The sequence below is a fragment of the Podarcis bocagei genome (assembly GCF_964188305.1).
Source record: "Podarcis bocagei genome assembly, chromosome: 15".
NCBI lineage: Eukaryota > Metazoa > Chordata > Lepidosauria > Squamata > Lacertidae > Podarcis > Podarcis bocagei.
In genome coordinates this window covers 33,202,313-33,227,881 of record NC_138141.1, presented here as the reverse complement: position 1 = coordinate 33,227,881, position 25,569 = coordinate 33,202,313, and the positions used below count along the sequence as shown (strand labels likewise).

Sequence of the window (25,569 nt, the reverse complement as noted above, 5' to 3'; positions counted from 1 at the left end):
TTAAAGTCACTGTCCTTTTATGCATTTCTTCTATACAGGGGGGAGAAGGTTTCGCTGCGTACATTCAGGCTGGGCTAAGCCCTTAGAAAGATACAAAACGGAGTAGCGAAACCTCCTCCCTGCAACCAGGCGATCCCAGAGACAGCATTATTGCTCAGAGAAAGGGGGGCAAGCGAGCTTAAGGCAACAGGGGTGACTGGCTGTAGCGGCGGCGACCCTCGAGGGGGGTGCCTGCAGTCCGAAGGTGCAGGAGCGGGCTCCATCCGACTGACGCGGGTGATCAGGATCTCAAGCAGTCTTCCGTGACCCCCTGAGCTGCCAGCTCGGCCAGCACATTGTCCAGGTAGTTGGGGTCTGGATAGCCGTGCCCCGAGGTGTTGGAGTCCATCTCCGTCTTGTGGTGGATCTCATTCCACACCACGGTGTTGCTCTCTCCTGTTGTGCTGGACGTCCCAATGGTGAAGATCAGTCTCCTCCTCCAGGCCACCTTCAAGAGCTCCAAAACCTGGCAAGAGGAAGGGGAGGCAGGGAAGGAGGGATGGAGGTCACTCAAAACTGACTTGCTGATTCAATGGAGGCCACCTCTGCTGGTGACACTGTGTGGCCGCGAAGCCAAATCAGAGTGAGGGTGTGAAGCTTTGCCCTCGCCCAGACCTAACTTGTTGGCGTAATGGAGGCCACTGCTGCCAGTGACAATGCATTGTTGTGAAGCCAAATCAGAGTGAGGGTACCCCTCCCCGTTTTGGCCCTAGCAGATGGCAGTAGATGGCACCCTGCAACCATGTGGGCGAATGGACTTTGGCTGTAAGTGTGAACTGTCACTATGAAGCTGGTGCCGTTTTGAGCTGAATCTGAGTGATGGGGAAGTTCTCATTTGGCTTTGTTCTGCATTCATCGAGAGGTGTTTGCCAGTACTTACATCTCACCTCCTTTCTTAGCTGTCCCTGGTGTTGAATGGGGTTTTGGCCGGGACAGTTACCAGTGTCCCCCACTGCATCTTACATTTATTATTACTACCTACTACTGTCAATGTTAATAATAATATTTATATCCTGCCTTTTCCCTCGTACTGGGGCTCAACGCAGCTTACACAAATTAAAACAGGGCAGAGATAAAATACAAAAAGCTAAAACCATATAAAATATTATTGTGAAAAGTAATCAAACTTTTAACAGAATCTGAACAATATAAGAAGCAAATATATTAAAATACAGGCAATAAGGAAGACAGACATAAGCTTGTGCTCACCCCTCTCCTCTATTACAGCCTTCACCAACCTAATGCCCTCCAGGTGTTTTATAGAAAGGTTTTCAGCAGGCATTTAAAAATTAATACAGAAGGCCCCTGCTGAATCTCCAGTGGCAGTGAGTTCCATAATACTGGGCTGACGACACTAAAGGCTCAGTTCCTTCTTGTTGTCAAATGAGCCTCACCTACTCAGGGAGCAGTCAGAGCTGCTCCTGCAGATAATCCCGGAGTTTGAGCTGGAATATAAGGGATCGGGAGAGTCCTTGAGGTACCCTGGACCAGAGTTGTTCCAGCTCCCAGCAGCCCTTGCTATGAATGATGGGACTTGTAGTCTAAAACACCTGGAGTGCATCAGGTTGTCTAAGGCTGACCTCCTAGCTCCTCCTCCAAACTCTGTTGAAAGATGACTGCCACAGGTAAGCGCAGGTGCTGACTCCATCATACCTTTCTTCCCTTTTCGTTATCTGGCAGGTAACAGTAGCGCGGGAAGCCCCTTGCGGAATATGGGCGGCCTGGGTTGGGGTGCTCCGGACCCTGGAAGAGAGACAAAGGTCACACATGTGAAATCCAGTCATTGGCTGTACTGCCCACTTAGTTTCAGAGGTGGCTGCAGGAAGGGGGCAGTGCTGTATAGGAACATGTCGGAAGGGCTGCTGGTTAAATATCAGATGGGTACTTTGCACGCTGTCAGTCAGGCCTGTTGGCAGACCAACTCTGAGTTACAAAGATGTCTGCAAATGCGGCATGAAGGCTGGCAACATCAACCCCGCTATGTGGGAATCCCTCACAGATGTCCACAGTGCCTGCAGGCAGTCAGGGTGTGCACCCATAGCAGGGACCAGAGGAGGAATGGCCGCTGGGAGGAGCGCAGAGAGAAGAAACGCCGTGGTGCATCTGCAGCAGCACAACCGGATGCCTTCAACTGCCCCAGCTGCAACAGGACATGTCTCTCCCGTCTCTGCAGCCACAGCAGGCGCTGCAACCTTCCAGCCATTTGACATCACCCCCAAAGGCACACTCCTCCATTGTCTCCCAAGACAGACGGGTGCCAACAGCCAGGGGTAGCCAATATGCGAACCCTGGCGCTCCACCCCTGAGCTACGATTTCCCCTCTTCCTTAGCTGACGCCACTGCATAGCAGGGGGTTGGACTAGATGATCTGTGGTGTCCAAGTTAGATTCCATTCTAACCTTCTCACCTGAATGCCCCTGTTAATGTGGTACATGATCTGTATCGAGCCACAGTCGTCATTCCCCGGGAGAGACTCAGAGAGTATGGCGACATCCATCTTCCCGTTGGGCTGGGTGCCTGTCTTCTCCCCGTAGATGGTCTTACAAGACGGGCACTGGAGGCTGCCATCCTGGAACGTAAAAAAAAACAGGTCAAAGAAAGGTTTAGAACCCCGAGAACCAGGGGATGTGTCAGGGTGGGGAGCCTGAGCCCCAGGATATTTTGAGGCAGGCTCCAGATCTCCTGCACCTCCCCATTCCTTTTACTTCATCTTTAAAAGTAGTTTTGCTTATACTTACAGAGAACAACTCTGAAGCACAGCAGCCCACCCCTGGGATCCAGTTTACTTCCCTTATTGTCTGTGGCAGCCAGGCACACTACAAAGGGCGGAGGAGATTGCAGTCACTCACCTCCTTAAGTTCCCAGAAGCACCTATTCAACCCCACTCCGGCTGGAACAGTTTTTACATAGATTGGCATGCCTACTCTCCTTGAGCCCACAAATACGGTCACCAGTGGCAGCCAGAAATTTAATTCTGATGGCCGGAAGGAAAGAGTTCTTTCTGCCATCGTTACAGCTGGCAACAGGAGGCAGAGAGCACCTCTTTCAAATTGGCACCAGGGACTTAGAAATATAGACTTAGTAATGTAGAAATATGCCTCATGCTGAGTCAGACCAACAGCCCATCTAGCTCAGCATCGTCTGACTGCCAGCAATGGCTCTCCAGGGTTTCAAGCAGGGAGTTCTCCCAGCCCTACCATGGGAGATGGAACCTGGGAACTTTTGCATGCAAAGCAGATGCCCTGCCCCTAAGCCACAGCCCTTTCTTTTCACCCATTATCTTCTGGGAGGAGGATGTATTTGCTTTTTCTCTGCAATACAGGAAGGGAGGGAAGCCAAGTTTTGATGGCTACCAAGGCCAGGCAAAAATTTTTGATTCCCGGGTGTGTGTAGTGGGAGGGAGAGGGGACTGCTCAGCAAGAAGATAGTTCACAGCAAAAAAAAAATCAAAAAAAAATCCGTGTGCAACCACAGGAGTTTGGGGGTGCAAGTCCTTGTACAAAGTCAGAGCTGCTTGATCATCTAGGTCACATTCACCCCATGCATTTACAGCTCTGTGACAGCACTTTAAAGAGTCATGGCTTTCCCCAAAAATCCTAGGATCTGTAGTTTGTTCAAGGTGCTGAGAGTTGTTAGGAGGATGTCTCTCCAAGGGCTACAAACCCCTTTTCCCCAGGGGGCTCTAGGAGATCGGTACATGCATATTTTGGATATTTTCTCTCTCTGTGTAAGAACCATTTGTTCCAGAAACAGAGAAGAACAGAGAAGTAGTTTCAAGAAGCAGCAGAAGGCTGAGATTGTTCTGTCTATGCAAGGACATTTTTTGTGGGAACTGTTCTTTGGACATGCACATTATGACAGGAAGCACTGATAACAAAGGTTCTGCGTAACTTGATGTGAGTTTCTTGCTTGTGCCTTTTGGTGAGAGAAGCAGAGAGAGAGAGTGTCTTGGACTCTTGTTGGACTCAAAGCCTTGACCATGGCAGTGGTGAATGTCTGTATATATTTGCTGCCAATATGTTTTTATGCCTGTCAAGTAAATCTCTACACTTGACTGAATCTATATGGCATCCATGATTGTTTATTGCCTACTGGGTGTGCCTTCAACCCCAAAGACGCTTCCAAGGAAGGAGCTGCGTTGAGATGTAAGTCTGTTGAGTATGGATACTGGCACACAAGCGCAGCAAAAGTGATGCAGGACCCAATCTTTCTAAATCATCCATCAGTTTGATGGATTGATCCAACAGCAAATGCATCAGCTATATGCTTGTAGGCATAAGGAGTCCATATGATACTTTGTAGGGGCAGATCGGAGCAGGAAATTACCAGGACCACAATAATAACACTTCATTTTAGTTGTCAGTTTCTTGCTAAAGGTGCTTCCTGTAGCCAAACAACCATTGCAGGAGAGCATTTGATATAGGCGCAAGCAAGCGAGTTAGAACATTTTGCGGTTTTCTAAAATGGAAAGAGGGCGTTTCTAAAGTGTGAGGCCTCTTTTCCTCGCAAGGACCAACAATGCAGTCAATCAACCATTTGCAAGATTTTTGCACAGAAATTCATAATTGTGGGTGAAGATATTGATATATTAATGAGTTGTTCTGGGCTTCGTAAATTAATGCAAGAACCTTGAACCTGCACTTGGTTATTTTCTGAGCTAAAATCCTTATGGAATATGTGTGTTAATGGAAATCTAGATGGAGTATTCGCTGAAGCTGACGTTCTGGAGGAGCTGGCTGGAGAATTGAGACTTCTGCCCCTATCCCTGCCCTGGTCTTAAGTTTCCAGCAACCTTAAAGGTTGCGCCTTGCTGGAGCGCCAGCATCATCCCTGCTATAATGATTACACTCAGCAGCAACTGCACACCATGCTGATTAGGGAAAGGGTAGCTGCTTCTGCACATGACCACATGCACCCGCCCCACCCACCAAGTACCTTATTGCCGCTCGTGTACATGGCCAGCACACAGAGGAGGTGGAAGGTGTGGGTGCACTTGGCCAGCCTCCCCACGCTCTCCGGTCTGATCGTCTTGCTCTCACAGGCATCGCTGTAGCCCGAAGGGGCGCCTAGTTTTTCCATGCAGATGATGCAATCCTGGACAGAGAGAATCAGTCTTTCAACTCAAGCAAAAGAGGAGGCTGGAGAGGAGCAGGGTCAAGAGGTGGAGTGGAGACAGGCTACTGAAGAAGCCAGGAAGTCTCCCCCTCCTGCCGCAACCAGCTACCCTCCCCCTTGGTCTCCCAGGACACGCAGAGAAATGAAGAGCAGAGGAGAGATTGGCTGTGTGCGCAATCTGCGACTGCTGGGGAAAGACCATGGAGAGGAGGAGCCGTAGAGAGCAGTGGGAAAGACCTTCAGTCCTCGCAACTGCTTTATCGGGGCAAGACCTACAGGGACAAGTTGCTGTGCTCACTGGGCCTGCGCTGCTTTGCTTTCTTTGAATAACTTCATGGACGCCGTGTTTGCTATCGCTGACCTAACGCCTGACTCCGGCTCCTGACAACTAACTTAAATTGTGATGTTTCTGTAACCAATTTAACAAAAATGAATGAATAAAGAAAGCTGCATTTCCCCTTCCCTTCTCCCTCAACTTTAAGCAGGGGTGAGGAACCTCAGGCCTGGAGGCCAAATGAGGCCCTCCAAGCCTCTTCACCTGGCCCTCAGAACCCTCTCCAGGCCACAGCCCTGCTCTGTACCCGCCGCCAGTGGCTTTGCCTGGCTGGAACATTTGCTTGAACTCATGCCACTGGCTTGCCTGGATGGAGGAGAGAGAGAGAAGGGTGGGTGGGTGTAGAAACAAGCCTACTGTAGAAATTTGCATTCACTGCATTCACTTTTGGCTCTGGCCCCACCCACCACCTGGAGGTTTGCCTCAGGCTGAAAGAGGTTCTCCACCCCTGGTTTCTAGGGAGGGCTCCGTTCCTAGCTTGGAGGGGCTCCTGGGGCCGTTCTTCAGCTCACCTCATCAGCAGGGGGTGAATTCAGCTCCTCCAAATACTTCTTAACCACCTCTTCAGGATTGCTGGAGCCACCTAGAGAGAGAGAGAAAGAGAAGAGAGAAAGCACAGAGGGAGACATCAATCTAAGCTAAGGCACAAATCTGCTTGGGAGACAGCAGATGCAATAGGAGCAAGCGGCCCACAGGCAAGTCAAGGTGACGGGCCAAGGAAGAAGGGTTAGAGAAGGTGCAAGAAGGTTAAATTCAGCAAAAGTAATTTCTGAGCAGTCGCAGCCAGCGCATCAATGCTACGTGCATAAGATCACAGAGCAGGGTGGAGTAGTTTCCACTGATGGGCACAAGAGCTGGGTAGAGGCCATTCACACCATATATCTGAAGTGTGATAAAATCACTTTAAACAATCATGGGAGCTGCGGTTTATCAAGGGCACTGTTAGGAGGCCCCTGTTCCCCTCCCAGAGCTACGATTTCCACAGTTAGGTTAACAGTCAATCCCTCTTCCCAGGGAACTCTATGAATTGTAGCTCTAGGTGCTTTCAGTGAACGTGGCCTTGGTCTCTCAACTTGCAACGATGACGGAAGCTTTGCTCTGCTCCTGCCGTGGGTCTGTAAGGAAGGGTCCAATACCTGGGCAGAGGACCACCTGCCTAGAGAAACTTCTTAATACCATTCTACCGTTGTTCCCCTTGAAAGAAAAGGTAAACTCAAAATGCACTGAGATCCAGTTGCTGGGAAAAAGTCTGTGCACCTACTGGAAGTGACAGTTGTCTACTGGGGAGAAAAGCACCTCTGAACATAAGCAAAGTCTTCTCCCCTCATCCCAGATGCAGTTGGCCAGTGACATGCAACACTACACTTAAACCAGGGGTGGCTCCCCAGATTTTGCTGGACTACAACGCCCCATTGACACTTGGGTTAGACTAGAGGGGTGATGAGAATGAAGACCCATAACAGCCAGGGGGCCGCAGGTTCCCCACCTGCACCTTAAGCTACTGGTGGGAGAGGTAAACAGGTTGTCCACAAACTGCCCAGAGCTAAGGATCCAGAACACCACCTCTGAGAATGCAAAAATGTGGGCTTGCGGAGCAATGCAGAGAAAACATTAGGACAGTGGTTCTTTACAGTGGGTTCTGACCAGTCTAGAGTCTAAAGCAAAGCCCCTTCCTCTCTTTGTAATTAAAAGTTTTACTGCTCTTACCACTTTCAAAGCTATTTCCTTTGGTCACATTTGTTTGTATTTATGATTCTGACTTTGCAAGTCACAAGAAAGCCAATTATTATAAACAGCTATTGATTTTCTTATAAATTAGTTACTGTACATCTACAGTAGGCAAAGACTTGTGTATGTTTGGTACGTACCCATATATAAATATATACTGCTCTAAATTTCCTTCACCTGTATGCTGTTGTTGGCAAGACTGAGTAAAACTATTTTTTCATGCACAATTCTTTGTTTCTTCTTTTTTAGCTACAATATTAGATCAGAACACACATCTATTTCTGCATATATTTATTTTTTAACTAAATGTGCAATTAATTGCAACTGGCTTGAATGTTCCTGTATTATTATCGTCCTTAGTGGGTTGTGCAAAGTGCCCTACTGAATAATACTTTTTATAGCAGGCATAGGCAAACTCGGCCCTCCAGATGTTTTAGGACTACAGCTCCCATCATCCCTGACCACTGGTCCTGTTAGCCAGGGATGATAGGAGTTGTAGTCCAACAGCAGCTGGAAAGCTGAGTTTGCCTATGCCTGTTTTATAGGGTAGGGTAAAGGGCACTGGGGATGAGTTTATGGAACCAAGAGGGCAGTGGCCCAAAACTGTCTGGAAACCTATCAGAAAGCAGCGGATGGGATTCAGCTAAGGAGTCACACCAGCGGAAGTGCTGCCCAATAGCTTTCCTTTCTGCAACGACACCCTCTGCTATCTCCACCCCACGCACCCAAAATTGCCACTTGTGGGGTTGAGAAAAGCCCCAGAGTAGCAACATGGGGTGAGGATATTTCCTTCTGGCATGTTGAAATCATTGCCCTGTTGGAACGACCCCCCTAGTATATCTGTTTTGAAATGTGACGCTATTCTAGGCTGCAACAGAATTACAGTGTCCTGATTAAGGGAAGAAACTGTACCACTCTATTCCAAATTGGTAGGCCCACACTAGGGAGTTGGGTATGTCTAGCCTGGAAAAGAAGAGACTGAGAGGAGATATGACAGCCATTTTCAAATATTTCAAGGGCTGTCACATGGAAAATAGAGCAAGCTTGCTTTCTCTGGCTCTGGAGGGTAAGACCCAAACCAATGGATTCAAGTTACAAGAAAGGAGATTCAGGCTAAACACCAGGAAGAACTTTCTGACAGTAAGAGCTGTTCAACAGCAGAACAGACTCCCTTGGAAGGTGGTGGACTCTCCTTCATGGGAGGCTTTTAAGCAGAGGCTAGATGGCCACCTGTCATGGAGGCTTTAGCTGAGATTCCTGCATTGCAGGGGTTTGGACTAGATGACTTTGGGAACCACCCCAACTCTAAGATTTTATGATTATTCAGTTGTTTTGCATTACAATACCCAGCGACTGTGTGGCAGCCCAAAATATCTGAAAGGCACTAGCTGCTGGAGAAGGCTGAAAGCAAAGGGGCTGGGCCAAAACAGGGATTTTGGGATTTCTTTTTAGGACGAGCCAGATGGAGGCAATAATGGTTCCAGATACCAGTTGCTGGAAACCACAGGTGGGGAGAGGGCTCTGGCGCTTGGATCCTGCTTGAGGGTTTCCCGTAATGGGCATCTGGGTGGCCACAGTGAGAACAGGAGGCTGGACTAGATGAGCCATTGGCCTGATCCAGCAGGCTCTTCTTACGTCCCTAAAGGAAAATGTGTCTTAGCATAACAAACACAATGGCAACAAATAGGAACTTGATTTATCATTAAGTGATCTGGGAATCTTTCTAAATGAGCGAATTAAGAGGAGCCGTGATGGATGAGCCCTAAGACTAAAGGACGCAAACATTTATAAGGGGGTCAGTATTATGCACATTTGCAAACCTGGGAAACCCAGCTGCAACTAAGGTATCACTGAGCCGCCATTCAGCCCAAAACATTTTACTAATACCAGTTTAACCATCCGAGACTGTTTTTGTGTCAGCCACCAGAAAGTGAACCTTGGCTAATCTGATAAGCTGCAACAGGAGCCTCCGGTACTGTAAATATAGCCTCCTCCTCCTCCTCCTCCACCCTTCCCTTCGTTCTTGTGTGTACCTTGGTTTCTAAGCATAGAAAGCCTGGAGACCACCCGACTTCTCTGTTTGGGAGCACAGAGGCAGCTTTAGAAAAGGTCATGCAAATTCTGGAGAGACTACAAAGCAGCAGCGTGTAGGCAAAGATCGCGTCAAGACCCTCAGCGGCAGAAAAGAGCCAGGCCATCCAAAGAGCGTCCAAAGCTATCCAACTTGCCAGAGAAGCCAGAAAGGAGGAAGGAAAGGAGAGCAGAATGCCGTAAGGAGGATGTGGTGGCAGCAGCCGGGAGGAGATCTCCCCCACAACCCGCCCCCCTGAGGAATCCAAGCAAGTGGGCTACCTTTGGCGATCTCTCTCCTCCTCCCCTCCTTAACTGAGCTGTGTTTTTTAGAGGCTCTAGGGGCTCTGGCGGGCTGAGGTGCCAGGCTGAGGTGCACAGGGAATCCAGGGACTGACATCAGAAAGGCCATCATGCCTACAGGGGGGCACGAGATCAGCATGCAAGGTGGGGAAGGGAGGGAAGGAGGAGCGAAAAGAAAATTTGCATCACACAATTTGCCAGGAAATAACACAAGGAAACCTTGATTTGAGAAACTGATTCGACCAATGTAAAAAGAAATCATAAAACAAGCACAAAAGGAAAAGAAGGTGATTCAGTGTTGCAAGGGGGTGGGGATATAGATGGGTAAGACAGAGACATCTAAAAGCTCACTTTCTCCCAAAGGGGTGGAATTTGGGGGTGGGGTGCAAGGAAGCGAGTCAAGCAGCAGACATGTTCACAGCTGCCAACTTCGAACGACCACATAAATCAGGGATGGGGCATTTGTAGCCCACAACATCAGGAGGGCCACAGCAGATCTGAGCAGTGGCCATGCTGGCTAGGGCAGATGGGAACTGGAAGTCCAAAATAAATGAAAGGCACAAGCTTGAGGAAGGTTAAATGGCATAGGAGAATTTTCCCAACTAACTTTTTCCCAGAAAAAGCACATTACTGGTGATGGGGAATGCAGGCTCCCAGCCTTCAGTTCAGCAAAGAGCAAAAGCTTCCATTTTTACTTTAGAATGAACAATAGTTCCATGAGACATACAAGCTTGGGGGAACTGTGGTTTGATCTAACCAACATTCACAAAAAACAAAGCACGATCAAGCTGGAGATTTAGAGGGTGGGGCATGCAAGGCTCGCTACAGTCCATTCTCAATCACCAAACCATGGTTTAGACAAGTCATTTGAACCAGACTAATACATAATATGACAAGAAGTCACAAACGGACCCCTGTTTTTTAAGGGATCCCTCCTAGGTTCAGCTGGTTGCTGAAAAGCCCTGAGCCAATGACACAGAACAGAATTTGTGTGTGGCAGAGGATTCTGGGGTGCTCCAAGTTCATGCGAGTCCTGAGGCCTACACTCACGATGACGACCATACTGAGGGCTGCTGCAGTGCCTACTCAAGTCCCAAAGCGAGAAATGGGCAAGATATCATCCCAGCAGCTGCAAAGTGTTTCTGAGGCATGTAGAAGCAGCAAGACTCATTGCTGTTCCTAAGCACCCATGTTGGAGACCAGCCACCTGCTTTCCAGAATCAGGGAAGGATAGGTGGTGAACAGATTTTGGAGAAAAAGAAGACCACACCCTGCTTTTTTTTTTTAAGGATGGGGTGATGCCAGGAGTGCATCCTCCATCTCCCATTTTATGACTTTACTCGGTGTCCTCACACCCTCCTGGGCTTTTCTTCCTTGCATCTCATTGCAGTGAGACTCTGCCCAATTAAGGCAGACTCTCACAATGCACAGAGCCAGCCACAGGGGAAAGTAGTATGCACTCAAAACATATAGCACCTGGAAGAGAATTTGTGGACTGTAGCCTCCCATTAGATCGTCCGAGCATCTTATGGAATATATGGGGCAGGGGTACATCTTGGCTGTGAGTCCTGCAACCCCTGCTCCCTGGCTTGCTACCTAGCTGGGGAGGGTGAAGTCCTGACTGATTGACTGCAGATACAAAAGCCGAGACTGCCTAAGAGGCCAGGGCCTATTTTGGCTGCGAGTCCTTCAAGCCCTGCTTCTCAGGATGCCTGCAGACTCTTGGGGCGGGTTATTGTTTAGGGTTTTTTGTTGTGGTTATGACTTAATTTTGGAGAGGCTTAACCTTGCTGTTATTAATAACAGTTTCTTGTATCTTTAATTTTAGATTTTATTATGACTTAGGTGCAGATTGTTTATATGCTTTTACTTTCTCTGCTTATGTCTACTTTTGTTGTACTTTTGCAACTGTATACATCTTTTCATGTTGTGAGCCGCCTTAGGCATGGTTTTAACTATGGAAAGGCGGTCTTCTCAATACCTCTGTCAGGGAAAGGTGACCAATGGTCTGAACTCCAGTAGCTATAGCAGCCTCTGAGAAGCAGAACGGGTGAGGGGGATCTGTATTAAGTATGGAAAGACAATCTATTGTGAATTCAGAAATCCTCATTTTAAGGTGAAGTGGACTTAGGGACATTCAGGAAGAAGCAGGCAGTATGTTTACCCCAACAGGATACAGGTAACTGCTAAAAAGAGGGAACCTGTGGCCCTCCAGAAGGTTGCTGGACTACAACACCCATCATTCCCGACTATTTGCCATGCTGGCTGAGGCTGATGGGAGTTGCAGTACCACATCATCAGTGAGGACACCATTTTGTCTTTTTGCTATGCAACTGAACACCTCTAAGAGATATTGAAGCAATTAAATTTTTTGCATAATGGTTTCTGGGATCAATGAGCAGGGATTGTATCCAACTAACTTTTACTCAAGAGTTGAAGTTAATGGCCATGACTAACTTAGGTTGGTTAATTTCAATGGGTCCACTCTGAGTAAAAATTAGCTGACTACAATCCCAGGTTTTTGTCTATGTTTGGATGAAACCGGACGCCATTTTGAATCACGATGGCAGACTCAATCGCTCAAACCTGCATGGATTTTAATCACACTTTGCATGATGGATCCTGAGATCAAGGAGCAGATTTTCGTCTGTGCCAAGTGGATGCCATTTTGAAACAAGATGGTGGACTGAACCTTTCATAACTGCACCTTTTTTGTTTCTTAGAATTCCCAAGCAGCACTGGGTATGAGGCTGCCAGTTCCTTGTAAGCCCAGTTGCCAATGTAAGCCATGGGCGGGGGGACAACAAAAAGAATTAACAGGAGCCATTTACCTGCCAGAGCTTGGCTCACTTTGCTGTGTCTGGACATGTTCACTGGTAGCTTTGGGACACTGGAGAGAGAAGAGGACAATGTTACTGAATGTGTTTTAAAGTGGATAATTATAGCAACCACAAGGAATAAGCAAGGGAACCAGACATACCTAAGGCTATACATGCTCTAGGCTAAAAATTGCATCTCTCTGCCTAGGCAATCCAGGTTTGGCCCCCTGAACAGCTGACTCCTACAACCATGGATAAATCAAGCAAACTGTACACATGGGCACAGTTTATAGTGATTTTATCAGATGGGGGAAATGAGGCATACACAACTCCATCACCACCACTGCAAAACCTATTCAGCAGGATATATTATCGGCTTTCTGAGATTTCAACAAGTACTGCCCAGTTTAAAACACTCACACACAGCAACTTGCTTTTTTAGAAAAAGAAAACAGCCGATTCTCAGGAAGTTAAATTCCAAGCCCAGTACCAGCTTCTTATACTCAGCTCAAGATATACCAAGTTTTCTTACAACACCACCACCAAGTGCTGGGACAGCTCAGTTGGTAAAACATAAGACTTAATCTCAGGGTTTGAGCCCATGTTGGGCAAAAATTCCTACACTGCAGGAGGTTGGACTAGATGATCCTGTTGGTCCCTTACAACTCTACAGTCAACATGGCTTACCCAAATGCCTGACAGCCAGTAAGATTGTGTCCTGAAGGAAAGAGTCACTGGAACTTCGGAAGCTGCCTGATATCAGCTCAAACGATTTAACCCTGCATTTTCTACAAGAGGGGTGAGGAGCCTTTTTTAAAACTTAATGGCTGCGTACCCTTCTGAGCAAGCTTCCGAGGGCCACATATTAGTGCTGGATGAGGCCAGAGGCAAAAGTGCGTGGAACAATGAATGTGATTTTTATATTTGTACAGGAAGCTAGTTTCTTCACACTCAGGTACCCCACACTATCTTCCATCCAGGCAAGAAAGAGACACGATCAGAGTTTAAAGCTACATTTCAATCAGGCAGAAACCCTCAAGGAGGATGTGAAGCTGGGCCGGTGAGAGTTGTGGCCTTAGAGGGGATTGGGCATGGGATACATTTGGCCCCTGGGAGGGAGGTTCCCCACCCCTGGGCTGAAAGAGAGTCCACTAACTATCAACAATTTTATTTTATTTTTTTCACTGCTGAAGTTGCATCTCTTTTCCAACAAATATTTGATTGGGAGATTGACATTATTTCAGTCGCAGGCTTCAGAGGCTCTTGTACAGCAGATAAACATCACCATACAAGAGAGAGAGGGGAAGCATCAGCAGTGGGTTCACATTGATTGGCAGTGGCACTCAGTCTCAGGCAGAGGGAATATTTTCCATCTCCTGCTACCTGAATCCAGTGTGCAGAAGGAGAGACAAAGGAAAACACCATGTTGGGGATCATTAGGAAAGGGCCTGACACCTTCCACACCTTGCTGATATCATAATGCCTGTGGCATGACCACACATGGAATACCAGTTGACGCTTCTAAGAAAGTTTATTGCAGAGCTGGAAAAGGTGCAGAATAAGGGCAGTCAAAACCATCAGACAGGTGGAACAACTCCCCCACCAGAAAAGGCTATAACATTTCGGGTCTTTTTCGTTCAGAAAAAAAGGTGAGTTGGGGTGGAGGGGAGGACTGTGATATACAGAAATTGTGCATGGCTTGTGATAAATTTGCTATCTCTATAAAAGCTGCACGTAAGCAGAACACCCTATTGATCAGCTCAGAAGAGTCTGGCTGATGGGGTCTTCTCCAATGCAACTGCCTCATCCTAAACAGAGCCTTAAACATACTTTTATCCTAATCACAGTGACAACTTGCTCCCCCCCCCCCCCCCCAGGATCCATGCTTTTCTTGCCCTCTCTCACAATATAAGAACCTAGGGACATGCAATGAAGGGTTGAAGATTCAGGACAAAAGGAAGTCCTAATTCAGACAACACATAGCTGAAGTATGGAATTTAATACCAGAAAACATAGTGACTGTCTAACCTGGTTGGATTTTAAAGAACACACAATTTTGCACAGGACGAAGTTATTGATGGGTTGTGAAGCAGAGTGGGAGAGAGGGGTGGCCTGGGGAAGAGTCCGAAGGCTGAGATACAGAGTTTTAGAGGGTTAGGTTTGGCCCGCAGGCCTGATGCTCCCCACCCTTGGGCTTAGAAAGGATGTTAACAACTCAAGACTAGATCAACAAACATAGCTCACCTGACTCCTTTTGATGTGGTGTTTGCTGGGCTTGGCCCAGCGACGGCTCCAGACTGCGGTGCTGCCCCGGCACTGTGTACATTCAGCCTTGGCATCGACCGTGCTCCAGACAGGGCTGGCTTGTTATAAGGCACAAAGCCCACCAGAGAGGAACTGAGCCCCGCTGTCCTGCCAGCCCCCAGATTCCCAGCAGAGGGTCTGGGGGCAGTTCCGGTGGAGGGTCCAGGGAGGTTCACCATGGAGTGCCGAAACCGTGATGTAATGGGGCCAGTCCCACTGTTCAACAAACACTGCTGGCATGTGCATGAGGGTCCTGCATGAGGAGGCCCCGTCACTGTGGTGACTGGGTAGGGAGAATCCACCCGCCTCCGGATCCTCCGCTGGTAGCCTGTGGCCTTGTTGGTCTGGGTCTGCGAGATGAAATCGATGCTGTACTTGTAGCCAAAGAGCCCAAGATCTGCCTGGGGGGTGCTGACCGTGAAGGCTTGCTCCAGGTAGATGCAGACGGTCATCTCATAGGGGAACCAGCCGCCGTCATCGTTCTGCCACTCCCAGATAACTCCCTGCCCAGGGGCTGAATCCAACTGGAAAACGTGTCTGCGCACACAGCGCATGGTCCCTGCAAGGAGAGAAAAGGGGTACCAGCAATTTGTAAGATGAGGAACAATGGTAAGGAAGAAGCCTTACATCTTTCGACAGAGGCCCAGGCCCCAATTGCTAAGGAAAACACTTCATCTTAATGATCTGGAGAATTTTGGTATCCCAAGGCTTGGCAAATAGCCCAGTACTCAGGGCTACACCCTTCAATGACTATGCTTTGCTCCAACCTTGAGTGCTCGTTAGGCTGGAATGGGTTCTTGGGCTCTGATGCATTGTCCTGTGTATTTGGACACAGGACTAACAGTCCCATTGTTTCTGTGCCTTAAGGCTCTTCTTCAGTTGACTGACTGAGACATAACCAGCTAAATTCTTCAGCACATAGCAGAAGTCTCCCTGAACATAGAATCATAGAATCATAGAGTTGGAAGAGACCACATGCTGATCTGCAAGACAGGAACAGAGAATGTGGTGGACTCTAAGTGTTGTAGGGCTACATCTCCCATCATCCTTCTCTGCTGGCCATGCAGGCTGGTGCTGATAGGAGTTGGAGCCCAACATTGCCACTTTGGCTAACCCTACTATGAAGAGGAAAGAGATCCTGGGACCAAAGGAACTTGGCTGGGAGAAGACATTCCTCCTCCTCCTCCAGGTTGGAGACACCCGTAACTCTTAATCTAAATAACAGGGAACAGAAGACCCAACACTGACCTGCATTCTTGTTCAGCTCCTCTATTATTTAATGTATTTCTATCCTGCCTTTCTCCCAAGTAGGGATTCAAGGCAGCTTGCAACATTTAAAAACATCATTATTAAATACAGAATAATAAAACCAACCTAGTTGAAAACAATAGTCAAAATATATCACAACACATTTAGAGCCAGCAGTTAACACTGGGTTTGCCCTGACAGCAGCCCAGTGGTAAGCATGGTCTGCACCTCAGTTTCCAAAGGCCCATCTGAACAGGAAGGTCTTGGCGTACTGGTGGTAGGGTAACAAAGAGGAACCCAGTCTGACCTCTCTTGGAAGGGTATTTCGCAACCTGGGAGCAGCCACAAAAAAAGGCTTTCTCCTGTGGACCTGCTGTACCTCTGATGTTGATGGGACAGTGAAGGTGCTTACCTGAGGATATTAGCACCCAAGCAGGTTCACATATGGAGATGGGACCTTTCAGGCAGCCTGGGCCCAAGTCACAATGTCCTCTAAATGTTTCTGGACTCCAACTCCCACCAGCCTCAGCCAACATGGCCAGGGATCATGGGAGCTGTAGTCCAGCAGCAACCAGAGAGTGTTTGCTACCCCTACATCTGCTAATCTGTCCACTGCCGACAGCTGAAGCGCCACACTCCTGCGGCCTGACTTTGCATCTGTTGCTCCCTTCTACAAAGATGTTCAGAAACTCAGGAAGGAAGATTTCCTGCTATTCTCTCTGGCTTCTGATGAACAGCCCAGATTGCCTGGGTTTTTTTACATTGCAATTACAAAGTTTTGTGGATAGGCATTTCCTGCTAGGTTTCCTGCCCACCCCCCAATTTTGTGTGTGTGTGTGTGTACGCATACACACACACACACACACACACACACTGTTTGTCCTACTCTAAGTAGGCAATTGGTGCATCTTGGTAACTTTAAGCCATCCATTTTAATGGGTTTACTTCGAGCATGACTTTGTTGGATAATACCACTAGGGCTGGGCGATATATTGATACATCCAAAACCGTTTTGAAGTCTGTATTGTGATAACGGTTTCATAATTTTAGACCTGGCCAATATATTGCAAATCATGATGTGTATCTGTAGCGCTCTCTCTCTCTCTCTCTCTGTGTGTGTGTGTGTGTGTGTGATGCAAAAATCATGATGAGGCAAAAACCGTGAAGCCAGCCAATGCCTCTACACAGCTCAATCCTTATTTCAGCCATCATGAGAGATCAATATATTGTGATGTTTATTTGGTGATATATCACAATGTTGCAAACCAGATATTGCCCAGCCCTACAGTATTTGCCTCTACATAATCTTGTCCATCCCTAGTCTAATCCTCTTTTAAAGCTATCTAGATTGGTGACCATCACTGCCTCCAGTGGGAGCAAGTTCCATAGTTTAACTCAGTGCTGTGTGATTAAATCCTTCCTTCTATCTGTCCTGAATCTTCCAATATCCAGCTTCATCAGATGTCCACGAGTTCTAGTGTTATGAGAAGAGCCACTGCTAAGTCACACCCAGGCCAGCTGGCACAACCGCTTTCCTACCTGTATCCTGCCGGAACTGCGTGAGATTCGGTATGTCGATGATGTAAGGTGCTAGCGTGGAATCCGCTTGCCCCAAAGGAATGCTGCCGTTGGCAGGCCAGGAGGGCAGTGACTGCCTCCCTTTTGCCATGAGAGCCTGGAAGGACTGCTCGATGTAGCTGCACACGCCGCTTGGGTACGGCCTCCACCTGCCAAACTCATCCTGCCACTCCCATACGGCCACTCCTGGATCTGGCAGGGACGGGGGAGGCCCGGCGGAGGTACCTGGCAAAGTTGCCATCTTCAATGGGCTTTTTGCCCTTCCTCCAGAAAAAAGTGGGGGGAATATGGAAGGTTCAGGATGGTGTCAAGTCAGAATTCAATTTTTTATCTTTGGCAACAGCAGCTTGTCACATCTGCAAGTTAAAAGGGGGGAAATGTTAGCCTTGAGTCTCTGTGTTGTTACTCAAGGTTCAAACAAGTGGGTGCCGAACATATACAGTATACATGGTAATATCACCCTCCACCAATACAATGGTATGAGCAAGAACAGGAGGACTGCAGCTAAGTGGTTAGAGCATCTGCTTTGCATGCAGAAGGTCCCAGGGCTCAATCTCAGGTAGGGCTGGGAACATCCACTGCTTGAAACCCTGGAAAGTCAATGTCAGTCAGTGTAGACAATTCTGAGCTAGATGGACCCAATGATCTGACTCCCTATGTTCCTAAAAAGAATGATGAATGAGGGGCAAGTTTTTTTTCCCTTCTTTTTTATTTCATATTTCCTACTGCATTATTATTTTAACTTCACAATAGACTCTTGAATTAAAATAAAAATGAGTGGAAGGTTAGAGCTGAGCTGAATCTGCGTAACTCTGCCCATTTTCAGTTTCATTTTCAGTTTCACTGGCACTCAATTTGTCCCATCTTGTGTGGTGTTTATGAAAGAATGCACAAAACACCTGCATTTAAATTATAAATTCCTTTTTATGCATACTCTGCATGCAATGTACACATTTTTTGAATCTCTCCCCCCCCCAAAAAATATACTTTTATAAATACAAATGCACACAGTGGTACCTCGTGTTGCGTAACCTCCAGGTCACGGAAACTTCGGGTTACGGCCTTGGCAAACCCGGAAGCATGCGTAGAAGAGCTCTGCGCGTGTGCGCAGAAGCACTCTACCGGGCCACGAACATGTGCAGAAGTGGCATCTCTAGTTACGGATTTTTCGGGGTGCACACAGCACCCCAAAATGAATTAAATCTGTAACTAGAGGTACCACTGTATTGTGCCTATGTTGCATGGGCCAAAATTGCACTACAAAGATCCACACAAATCCACACTATGTTCCAATCCACCACTGTAGAAAGCGGACAGAATGAACTCGTCCTCTGTCCCTATGGGAAGATCAAGTAACAGAACAAAAGCAGGTAATTAAAAAACAAACAAACCCCAAACAACTAGGATTGTTCTGGTCTGTTTGGTTCATGCAGGAGCCTGGGAACATGGCTTCATGTGGGTGAAGCCTCTGGCTGCTGGTGGCAAAAATAGTTTTGACAGCTGCTACAGGCACACAGGTAAAGTCTCCTTCTGCCCTTTCCAGCTGCTGCCCAAGAACCCTGTCTCTGACAGCATCAGCCCTGCATGGCACTTGGAAAGGAGGAAGGAACAAGGAAGAAGCAGGTCAAATAACCAGGTTTTTTTCCACCCAGGAAAGAATCTAGGACAAGCTAAGAAAGAAAGCTTTCCCTTTCAAAGGAGAGAGGCTCTACAAAAGAACTGCTTCTTTCTCCTGGGGCTGTTGGGAGGGTAAAGAGGAAAGATCAGTTGTACTGGGCCCAGCATGTGTGGACAAAGAGGGGGTGGTGGCGGAATCTTTCTAACCAATGGCACAAAGGCTTTCATGCAGGCTGATTTTATAAGATCAGAAGGTTTCGGTTTTATTCTTGCATCCGTTTTGCTTTCACTGTTCTTCAAGGAGACAGGAGAGCTGTGGAGCCTGTTCCAAAAGCTTTGCAGGAAAAAAGCTATGAGCCAGAAAATGGTCCACAAGGTCATAGCTGGTGAAATACATGAGACCATGAACTCTGGTCCCCAGTCCAAAGCTGACAGCACATGCACCCCTTTTCAAGCTGGATGCATTGAACTCAAATGTGAACAAATGACACCAGGGAGGGAGGAAAGAGGTCACCAAAGCTTTTGCTGTGTGCTGTAAAGAGTGGAAGAAGCTGTTTTCAAGTCAAAACACAGTTTTCTCCCCTCAGAAAATACTTTGCTTCGAAACTTAGCATACAAGCAAAGTATAACCAGCTTACATAGAATGCTACTGTTGAGTAACCCAGGTTTGTAGGTCAACTGAGAGTCAACCTGGAGGGCTAAAAAAAATTAATGGCACCCTGATGCCCCTTATTGGTGGCACTTTTACAAAGCAATAAAAGGAAAGACCCCTGCCTCAAGGAGGTTGCAGTTTAAAGTACAGTGGTACCTCAGGTTACATACACTTCAGGTTACAGACTCCGCTAACCCAGAAATAGTACCTCGGGTTAAGAACTTTGCTTCAGGATGAGAACAGAAATCGCGCGGCAGCAGCGCGGCAGGCCCCATTAGCTAAAGTGGTGCTTCAGGTTAAGAACGGACCTCTGGAACGAATTAAGTACGGGCATTTTGCTTTTGCTTCATCATTTGCTGCTACAACTACACAGTGCACTCCTGCCTCAAGAGAAGGGATGGTGTCCCAAACTGCAAGCACAAAGTGGGGCTTGTGGGAGTAGTCTGGTGCAGGGATACCAAAGGAGGATCTTAAGAACACTAAAGCGGCCAGTTCCAGAGCTTTATTAAAGAAAGATAACTCCCCTCTCTGGGCCCAGGGCCAGGATCTCAGGGCCCACAGAAAAGAATAGCACCAAAACAAGCCAACTAGCAGATATCCAAGCAAGTGAACATACATATGTGAGCGCATTCTTGCAACAACTACCAGTTACCGTAGTTTCAAAGTTATTTTGACTATCAAGATGGCCTTGAGGGCCTTCTGAGAACAGTCTCACCTTTGGTTCAACACAGATGGGGAACTCGTGGCTTTCCAGACATTGCAGTACAACACCCCTGATTGTTGGTCATGCTAGCTGGGACTGATGGAAACTGGAGGTCAACAACATCCAAAGGGCCACAGATTAGCCCACCCCAGCTATGGAGGGTTTAAAAGTGACCAGCACTAGTTTGCTGCTGAACACTTTCAAGCACTCGAGAACCTTGGCCATTTCACATTTCTAATGCATGCTTCCACTTACTGGTATATACATATGATTTTGCCTAAGGGCTCAAAAGAACACTCTTCCAGTATTTTTTTTTTTTTAATTAGGCTGGTTGTCTGTTTTGGAAAGGGTTGAACTCTCCCTTAATGGGGCTGCCCTTGGAAGGAAACTTCAGCTGGTTTAAAATGCTGCAGCCAGATTACTGGTTGGGATTGCATTTAGATCTCATATAACCCTTGTTCTAAAACAGCTGCAATGGCTACCAGTGCATTTCCAGGCCCAATTCAAGGTGCTCACAGTAGTGTTTAAATCCCTAAATGACTTAGGCCCCAAATAACTGAAAGACTACCGCATTCCCTACAGACCCTATCAGTTGCTAAGATGGGCAGAAGGAGCCCCTTAGTAGTTCTGCAGAAGCTTAGAGTGGGGGTGGCAGCTGGGAAGATAGCCTTCTCTGTAGCAGCACCTAAACTGTGTGACTCCTTCTCCACAGAGGTGCATCTGGCACTTTCATTCAGCAGTTTCTGGAAAATGTTGAAGATGCACCTCATTAATCCTGGCTTAAGACACCTGAGCTATGTGTTTTCAGGACTCACCTGTGTAAGTCACTTTAAATTGTTTTTAATACTGTGCTGTGTTTGGATATTATAACCCACTCTGAGAAACTTAGAGTACTGTATTATTTTGTCGCTCTTCATAGCAACCCTGGCAAGAGAACGAAGAGACAAATTCACAGACAAATTGCATTCACAGACAAATTGCAGAAGCCACTTCCAGCAACATTGTGGAGATGTGGAAGAAAATGAAGTCCAGAAACATGCAAATACTCCACTAAGGCCTGTGGTGTTGGGGTGGGTATTAAACATAGGAGAAGCAGTTCCACATGCCTTTCTGGCAACATGGAATGATTATCCAATGTAAGTAAATGGAGCCGAGAATGACACACAAGAGGTGCTGAGAAACAGCTGGATGACATCTATCCCCTCTGCTCTCTCACATATACACACAAAGTTATTACTCATCCTTCCCCAATTAGATTAGCTGACATATGAATGATAAAGGAATGGAGAGGAATTTCCCATCATTAAATTTACAGCATTGGGAATAGCTGTCTAGGACCATAAAGTTAGGTACCAAGTCAGCCAAACAGCAAGCCACCCCAGAGGTAGGCCTGTTTACTCGAAGGGTGATAGATTCTTGCAGCTCAGACCCCTCAAGTGAAAAGCGGCTAAACCTCAGATGCCTGGTGACCTCTGTCACGAAAAGGCAACCCTGCTAAGACAGTAAGAAACACACCGCTGGATCGGACCAAAAACCTACCTAGCCTAGCATCCTGATTCCAACCAACTGCCAACGGAATGCCTCCTGGAAGCTTGGCGAAGTTGAGAAACCTTCCCCAGCAGAAGGGACTTAGGGGTAAACTTTTCTTGTATAAGGAGAACCCCTCACACACAAACATATATACCCACACCCTTAGGGGAGGGACTTACGTCCCAATGCACAATTTTGCCAACAGCTCTGATCACTCAGTAGCCCCCCTTTCTTGGGAGGGGAAACCACAACACCCCAAAATACCCATCCCACACAGCTTTCCTGTAGAAGAAAAGTTGAACCATAGCACGCGTGCCTTAGCGCAAGCGCACAAAACCTCCCCCAAGAAAAGCCTGAATCCTTAAAGGAATGCTACATTGCCCAGGGGACCATTAAAGCACCCCTAAAACAAGTCCAACATTTTCCAGGCAGGTGACTATAGCAATGTGTGGTGTATTAAAGGCAGTCAATGTGCTGTCGGACTCCAATCTCCATTGGCCCTGGGCAGCAGTAACAGATTATTGGAGCTGGATGTCTAACATGTAGAGGCCACCACTCAGCTACCCCTCTCCTCCCCACAGAGTTCTGGCCTATGACCAGGCGGTCCTGGGTTCAAATTCTCAAGTCAGCCTTGAAGCCCACTGGGTATCACTGGGTCACACATCATCATCATCTTAACAATTATACCCCACCTTGCCTCCAAGGAGCTCAAGGTGGTCCACATGGTTTCCCCTCCCACTTTACTGTAATCGTCACAGCAGTGCTATTTTTCTAGAAAAAGAGGTGCCGGAAATCACCATGAACGCCTCCCTTGTTCTCTTATAAAGGCAATGGTGTCCACCTGAGAGGTGCCAAAACTGAGTTCCTGTAAGTTCCAGCTGGGGGGGGGGGAGAGAATAGCCCTGTTAGGTAGGTTAGGCTAAGAGGCAGCGAGTGGCCCTTAAGGTCACCCAGTGAGCTTCATCGCTAAATGGGGATTTGAAACCAGGTCCTAGTCCATGGGTAGGCAAACTAAGGCGCAGGGGCCAGATCTGGCCCAATCACCTTCTAAATCCATCCCGCGGACAGTCCGGGAATCAGCGTGTTTTTACATGAGTAGAACGTGTCCTTTTATTTAAAATGCATCTCTGGGTTATTTGTGGGGCCTGCCTGGTGTTTTTACATGAGTAGAATGTGTCCTTTTATTTAAAATGCATCTCTGGGTTATTTGTGGGGCCTGCCTGGTGTTTTTACATGAGTAAAATGTATCCTTTTATTTAAAATGCATCTCTGGGTTATTTGTGGGGCATAGGAATTCGTTCATTTCCCCACCCCCCCAAAATATAGTCCAGCCCCCCACAAGGTCTGAAGGACAGTGGACAGCCCCCCTGCTGAAAAAGTTTGCTGACAAACACTGTAACCACACAGGGCTGATCTCCCTTGCACAGTGGTTCCGTGGGGCAAGGGGACAGAAGAAGTGAAACTTCCTCTGTTTACCTTATGTTCCTCCTTCAAGTAAGAGCAGGGTTTATTAAAAATACAATATACAATAAATGAATAAACCACAACCTACAGGTTTTGAGAGTGTCCTTGGGCTAGAAGGAGTGGCGAGAGAAGATTAAGAGGTCTGGGTTCGAACCCTCACTTAGCGAAAGAAAGAAATCACAGTGGGTGGCTGGGTGGCCTTGGGCAAGTACAGTACTTGGCTGCTTAGTAACTCTCTCTGTCTCTGAAGTCTTAACTTACCTCACCGGGCGGGGGGGCGGGGCTGCGAGGGTAAAATGGACAGGAGAGGAAGGACAAAACAAGAGACCACAAACACCAACTGCCCCACCCCGAGATTCTGGGAGGAAATGAAAAATGTCATGTTATTAAAGGGCCGCTCCCAATTTTCTCAGAAACTCCACTTACAAAAAAACCACACCATTTATTTTTAATTTTTTTTAAACCCTGAAAAGCACTGCCGGAGACTGACAGGCACGAGGGGTCGTGGACCCCCTAAAATGCCCCCCTCAGCCCTTCAACCCACTTCCCTCAGACCCGCAACACTTCGAAAAACCCCGTCCCCCCAAAAAACAACAACTCCCTAAGCCCCCCAGACCTCTCTCAGCCCCCAAGTCTTCAACCCCTCCCAAAACCGCCCCACCTCCCGCCGTGTGAGTGGGACTGAGCCGCCTCGCCCTCCCAGCCCCTCACCGGAGGCCGCTGCCAGGAAGCTCCTCGTTGCCGCTGCTCCTGCCGCCGCTGCTATTCCTTCCTTGCTTCCTCTCGGCCACCTCCGCCTCAGCCAGAGTGAGTAAGCACGCATGCGCCGCCGCTGTCGTCATCGGCACCGCCTCCTCGCTGCCGAGCAGCATCATGGGAGTCGTAGTCTTTCCTCCCCTCCCCGCTGAAACGGCTCTTCTTTTTCCAGCACAAGCATTCCATTCCATTCCGCGCCCCGTCCCCGAACTACGCATGCGTGCCGCGGTGCGTCCTGGGAAGGGTAGTCTCGGGAAGTGGGGCGGGCTGCAGCCCCTCCGCCTCTTCCCACGTGGTGGCGGTGATTCCTTTGGGAGGGACCTTTGCAGGAGTGCAGGGGGTGGTTGCAATCATAATAATAACAACCTGGATTAGGGATGTTGTCATATTATTAGTTGTGGTCTGGATTAGATGCGATTAAAAACAGCTACCTCTCTCTATCAGGCTAGCTCAAGGCTGAGTTTTTCCTGCACAAACATGCTTGACACATTCTTAATACAGTACAGTTTGAGTAAGCAAATTCTCCTAACAATATCTTTAATGCAGTCTGGGTAAGGGGAATCAGCAGATTCTCCTTACATGTGTGTGTGTGTAGAAACTAGCCTAGGGTACACAAGTAAAATTTGCACTCATTGCTGAACCCACTTTTGCTTCTGCCTCTGCCCACCAGCCCTTGGAAGCAGGGGTGCCAACTTGGGGGAAAAATTGGGGGGGGCAGGTAAGCCCTGCCCCACATAATCAGTCACTAGTTGCGGTGCAACACACACCATCTGAATGACAATGCCCCTCATCTTGGGGGAGGGGTGCGGAGCAGCTCCCTCAGATATTTTATTGGGGGGGGGGGTGAAAGCTCCTACGCTTTCAAGGCTGCCCAGAAGGGCATGTATCCCTCAGGCTGAAAAGGATTTCTCTGCGTTGCAAGGCTTTAAAAACAAAACAAAAATGAATAGCAGATAAGCAGCAGCTGCTGTGCAGTTATTTTGTATCCTGTTGTTGGATCAAGGTCATACAGATAGAAGGGGCTTATTAAGGCACAACTGAAAGCTAATTTGCGCTTGGGAAGTACGATTCAAGGCATCTTTCGGGATCTCTCAGGCTGATAACTGTGAGAAGGATGTGATATAAATTCCTGAGGTGACAGAGTCATACTTTGACCATCCAGAACAGCCCAGGAGTTTTAAGAGCAATTATTTCCAGTCTATTTGTTTTTTTAGCAAGGGGAACCTTGCCAAGTTAGCAGCCACCATGGAGCAGTTAATTGCTTGGTTGGTATCAAAGAGGTGGCCTAGGAAGGACTAGGCTCTGATGG

At 47.7% G+C, this 25,569-nt stretch overlaps 1 protein-coding gene across 2 annotated transcripts; it reads right to left on the bottom strand.

Annotated features, from left to right (window-relative positions):
- On the bottom strand, positions 1-24,342 carry DTX2 (deltex E3 ubiquitin ligase 2). 2 transcript variants are annotated; one of them, XM_081173013.1, is made up of 10 exons: positions 24,216-24,342; positions 17,500-17,894; positions 14,653-15,271; positions 12,421-12,479; positions 9,569-9,703; positions 6,001-6,071; positions 4,975-5,133; positions 2,447-2,608; positions 1,693-1,782; positions 1-505 (listed from the first exon to the last, which is right to left on the bottom strand). In XM_081173013.1, exons 2-10 carry the CDS (start codon positions 17,777-17,779, stop codon positions 281-283), a joined length of 1,800 nt encoding a protein of 599 aa, XP_081029139.1. In that variant the 5' UTR covers positions 17,780-17,894; positions 24,216-24,342; the 3' UTR covers positions 1-280. The 2 variants fall into 2 exon arrangements, with proteins under 2 accessions (XP_081029139.1, XP_081029140.1); XM_081173014.1 differs by lacking the exon at positions 9,569-9,703.
- Between the last annotated feature and the right edge of the window lie 1,227 nt (positions 24,343-25,569).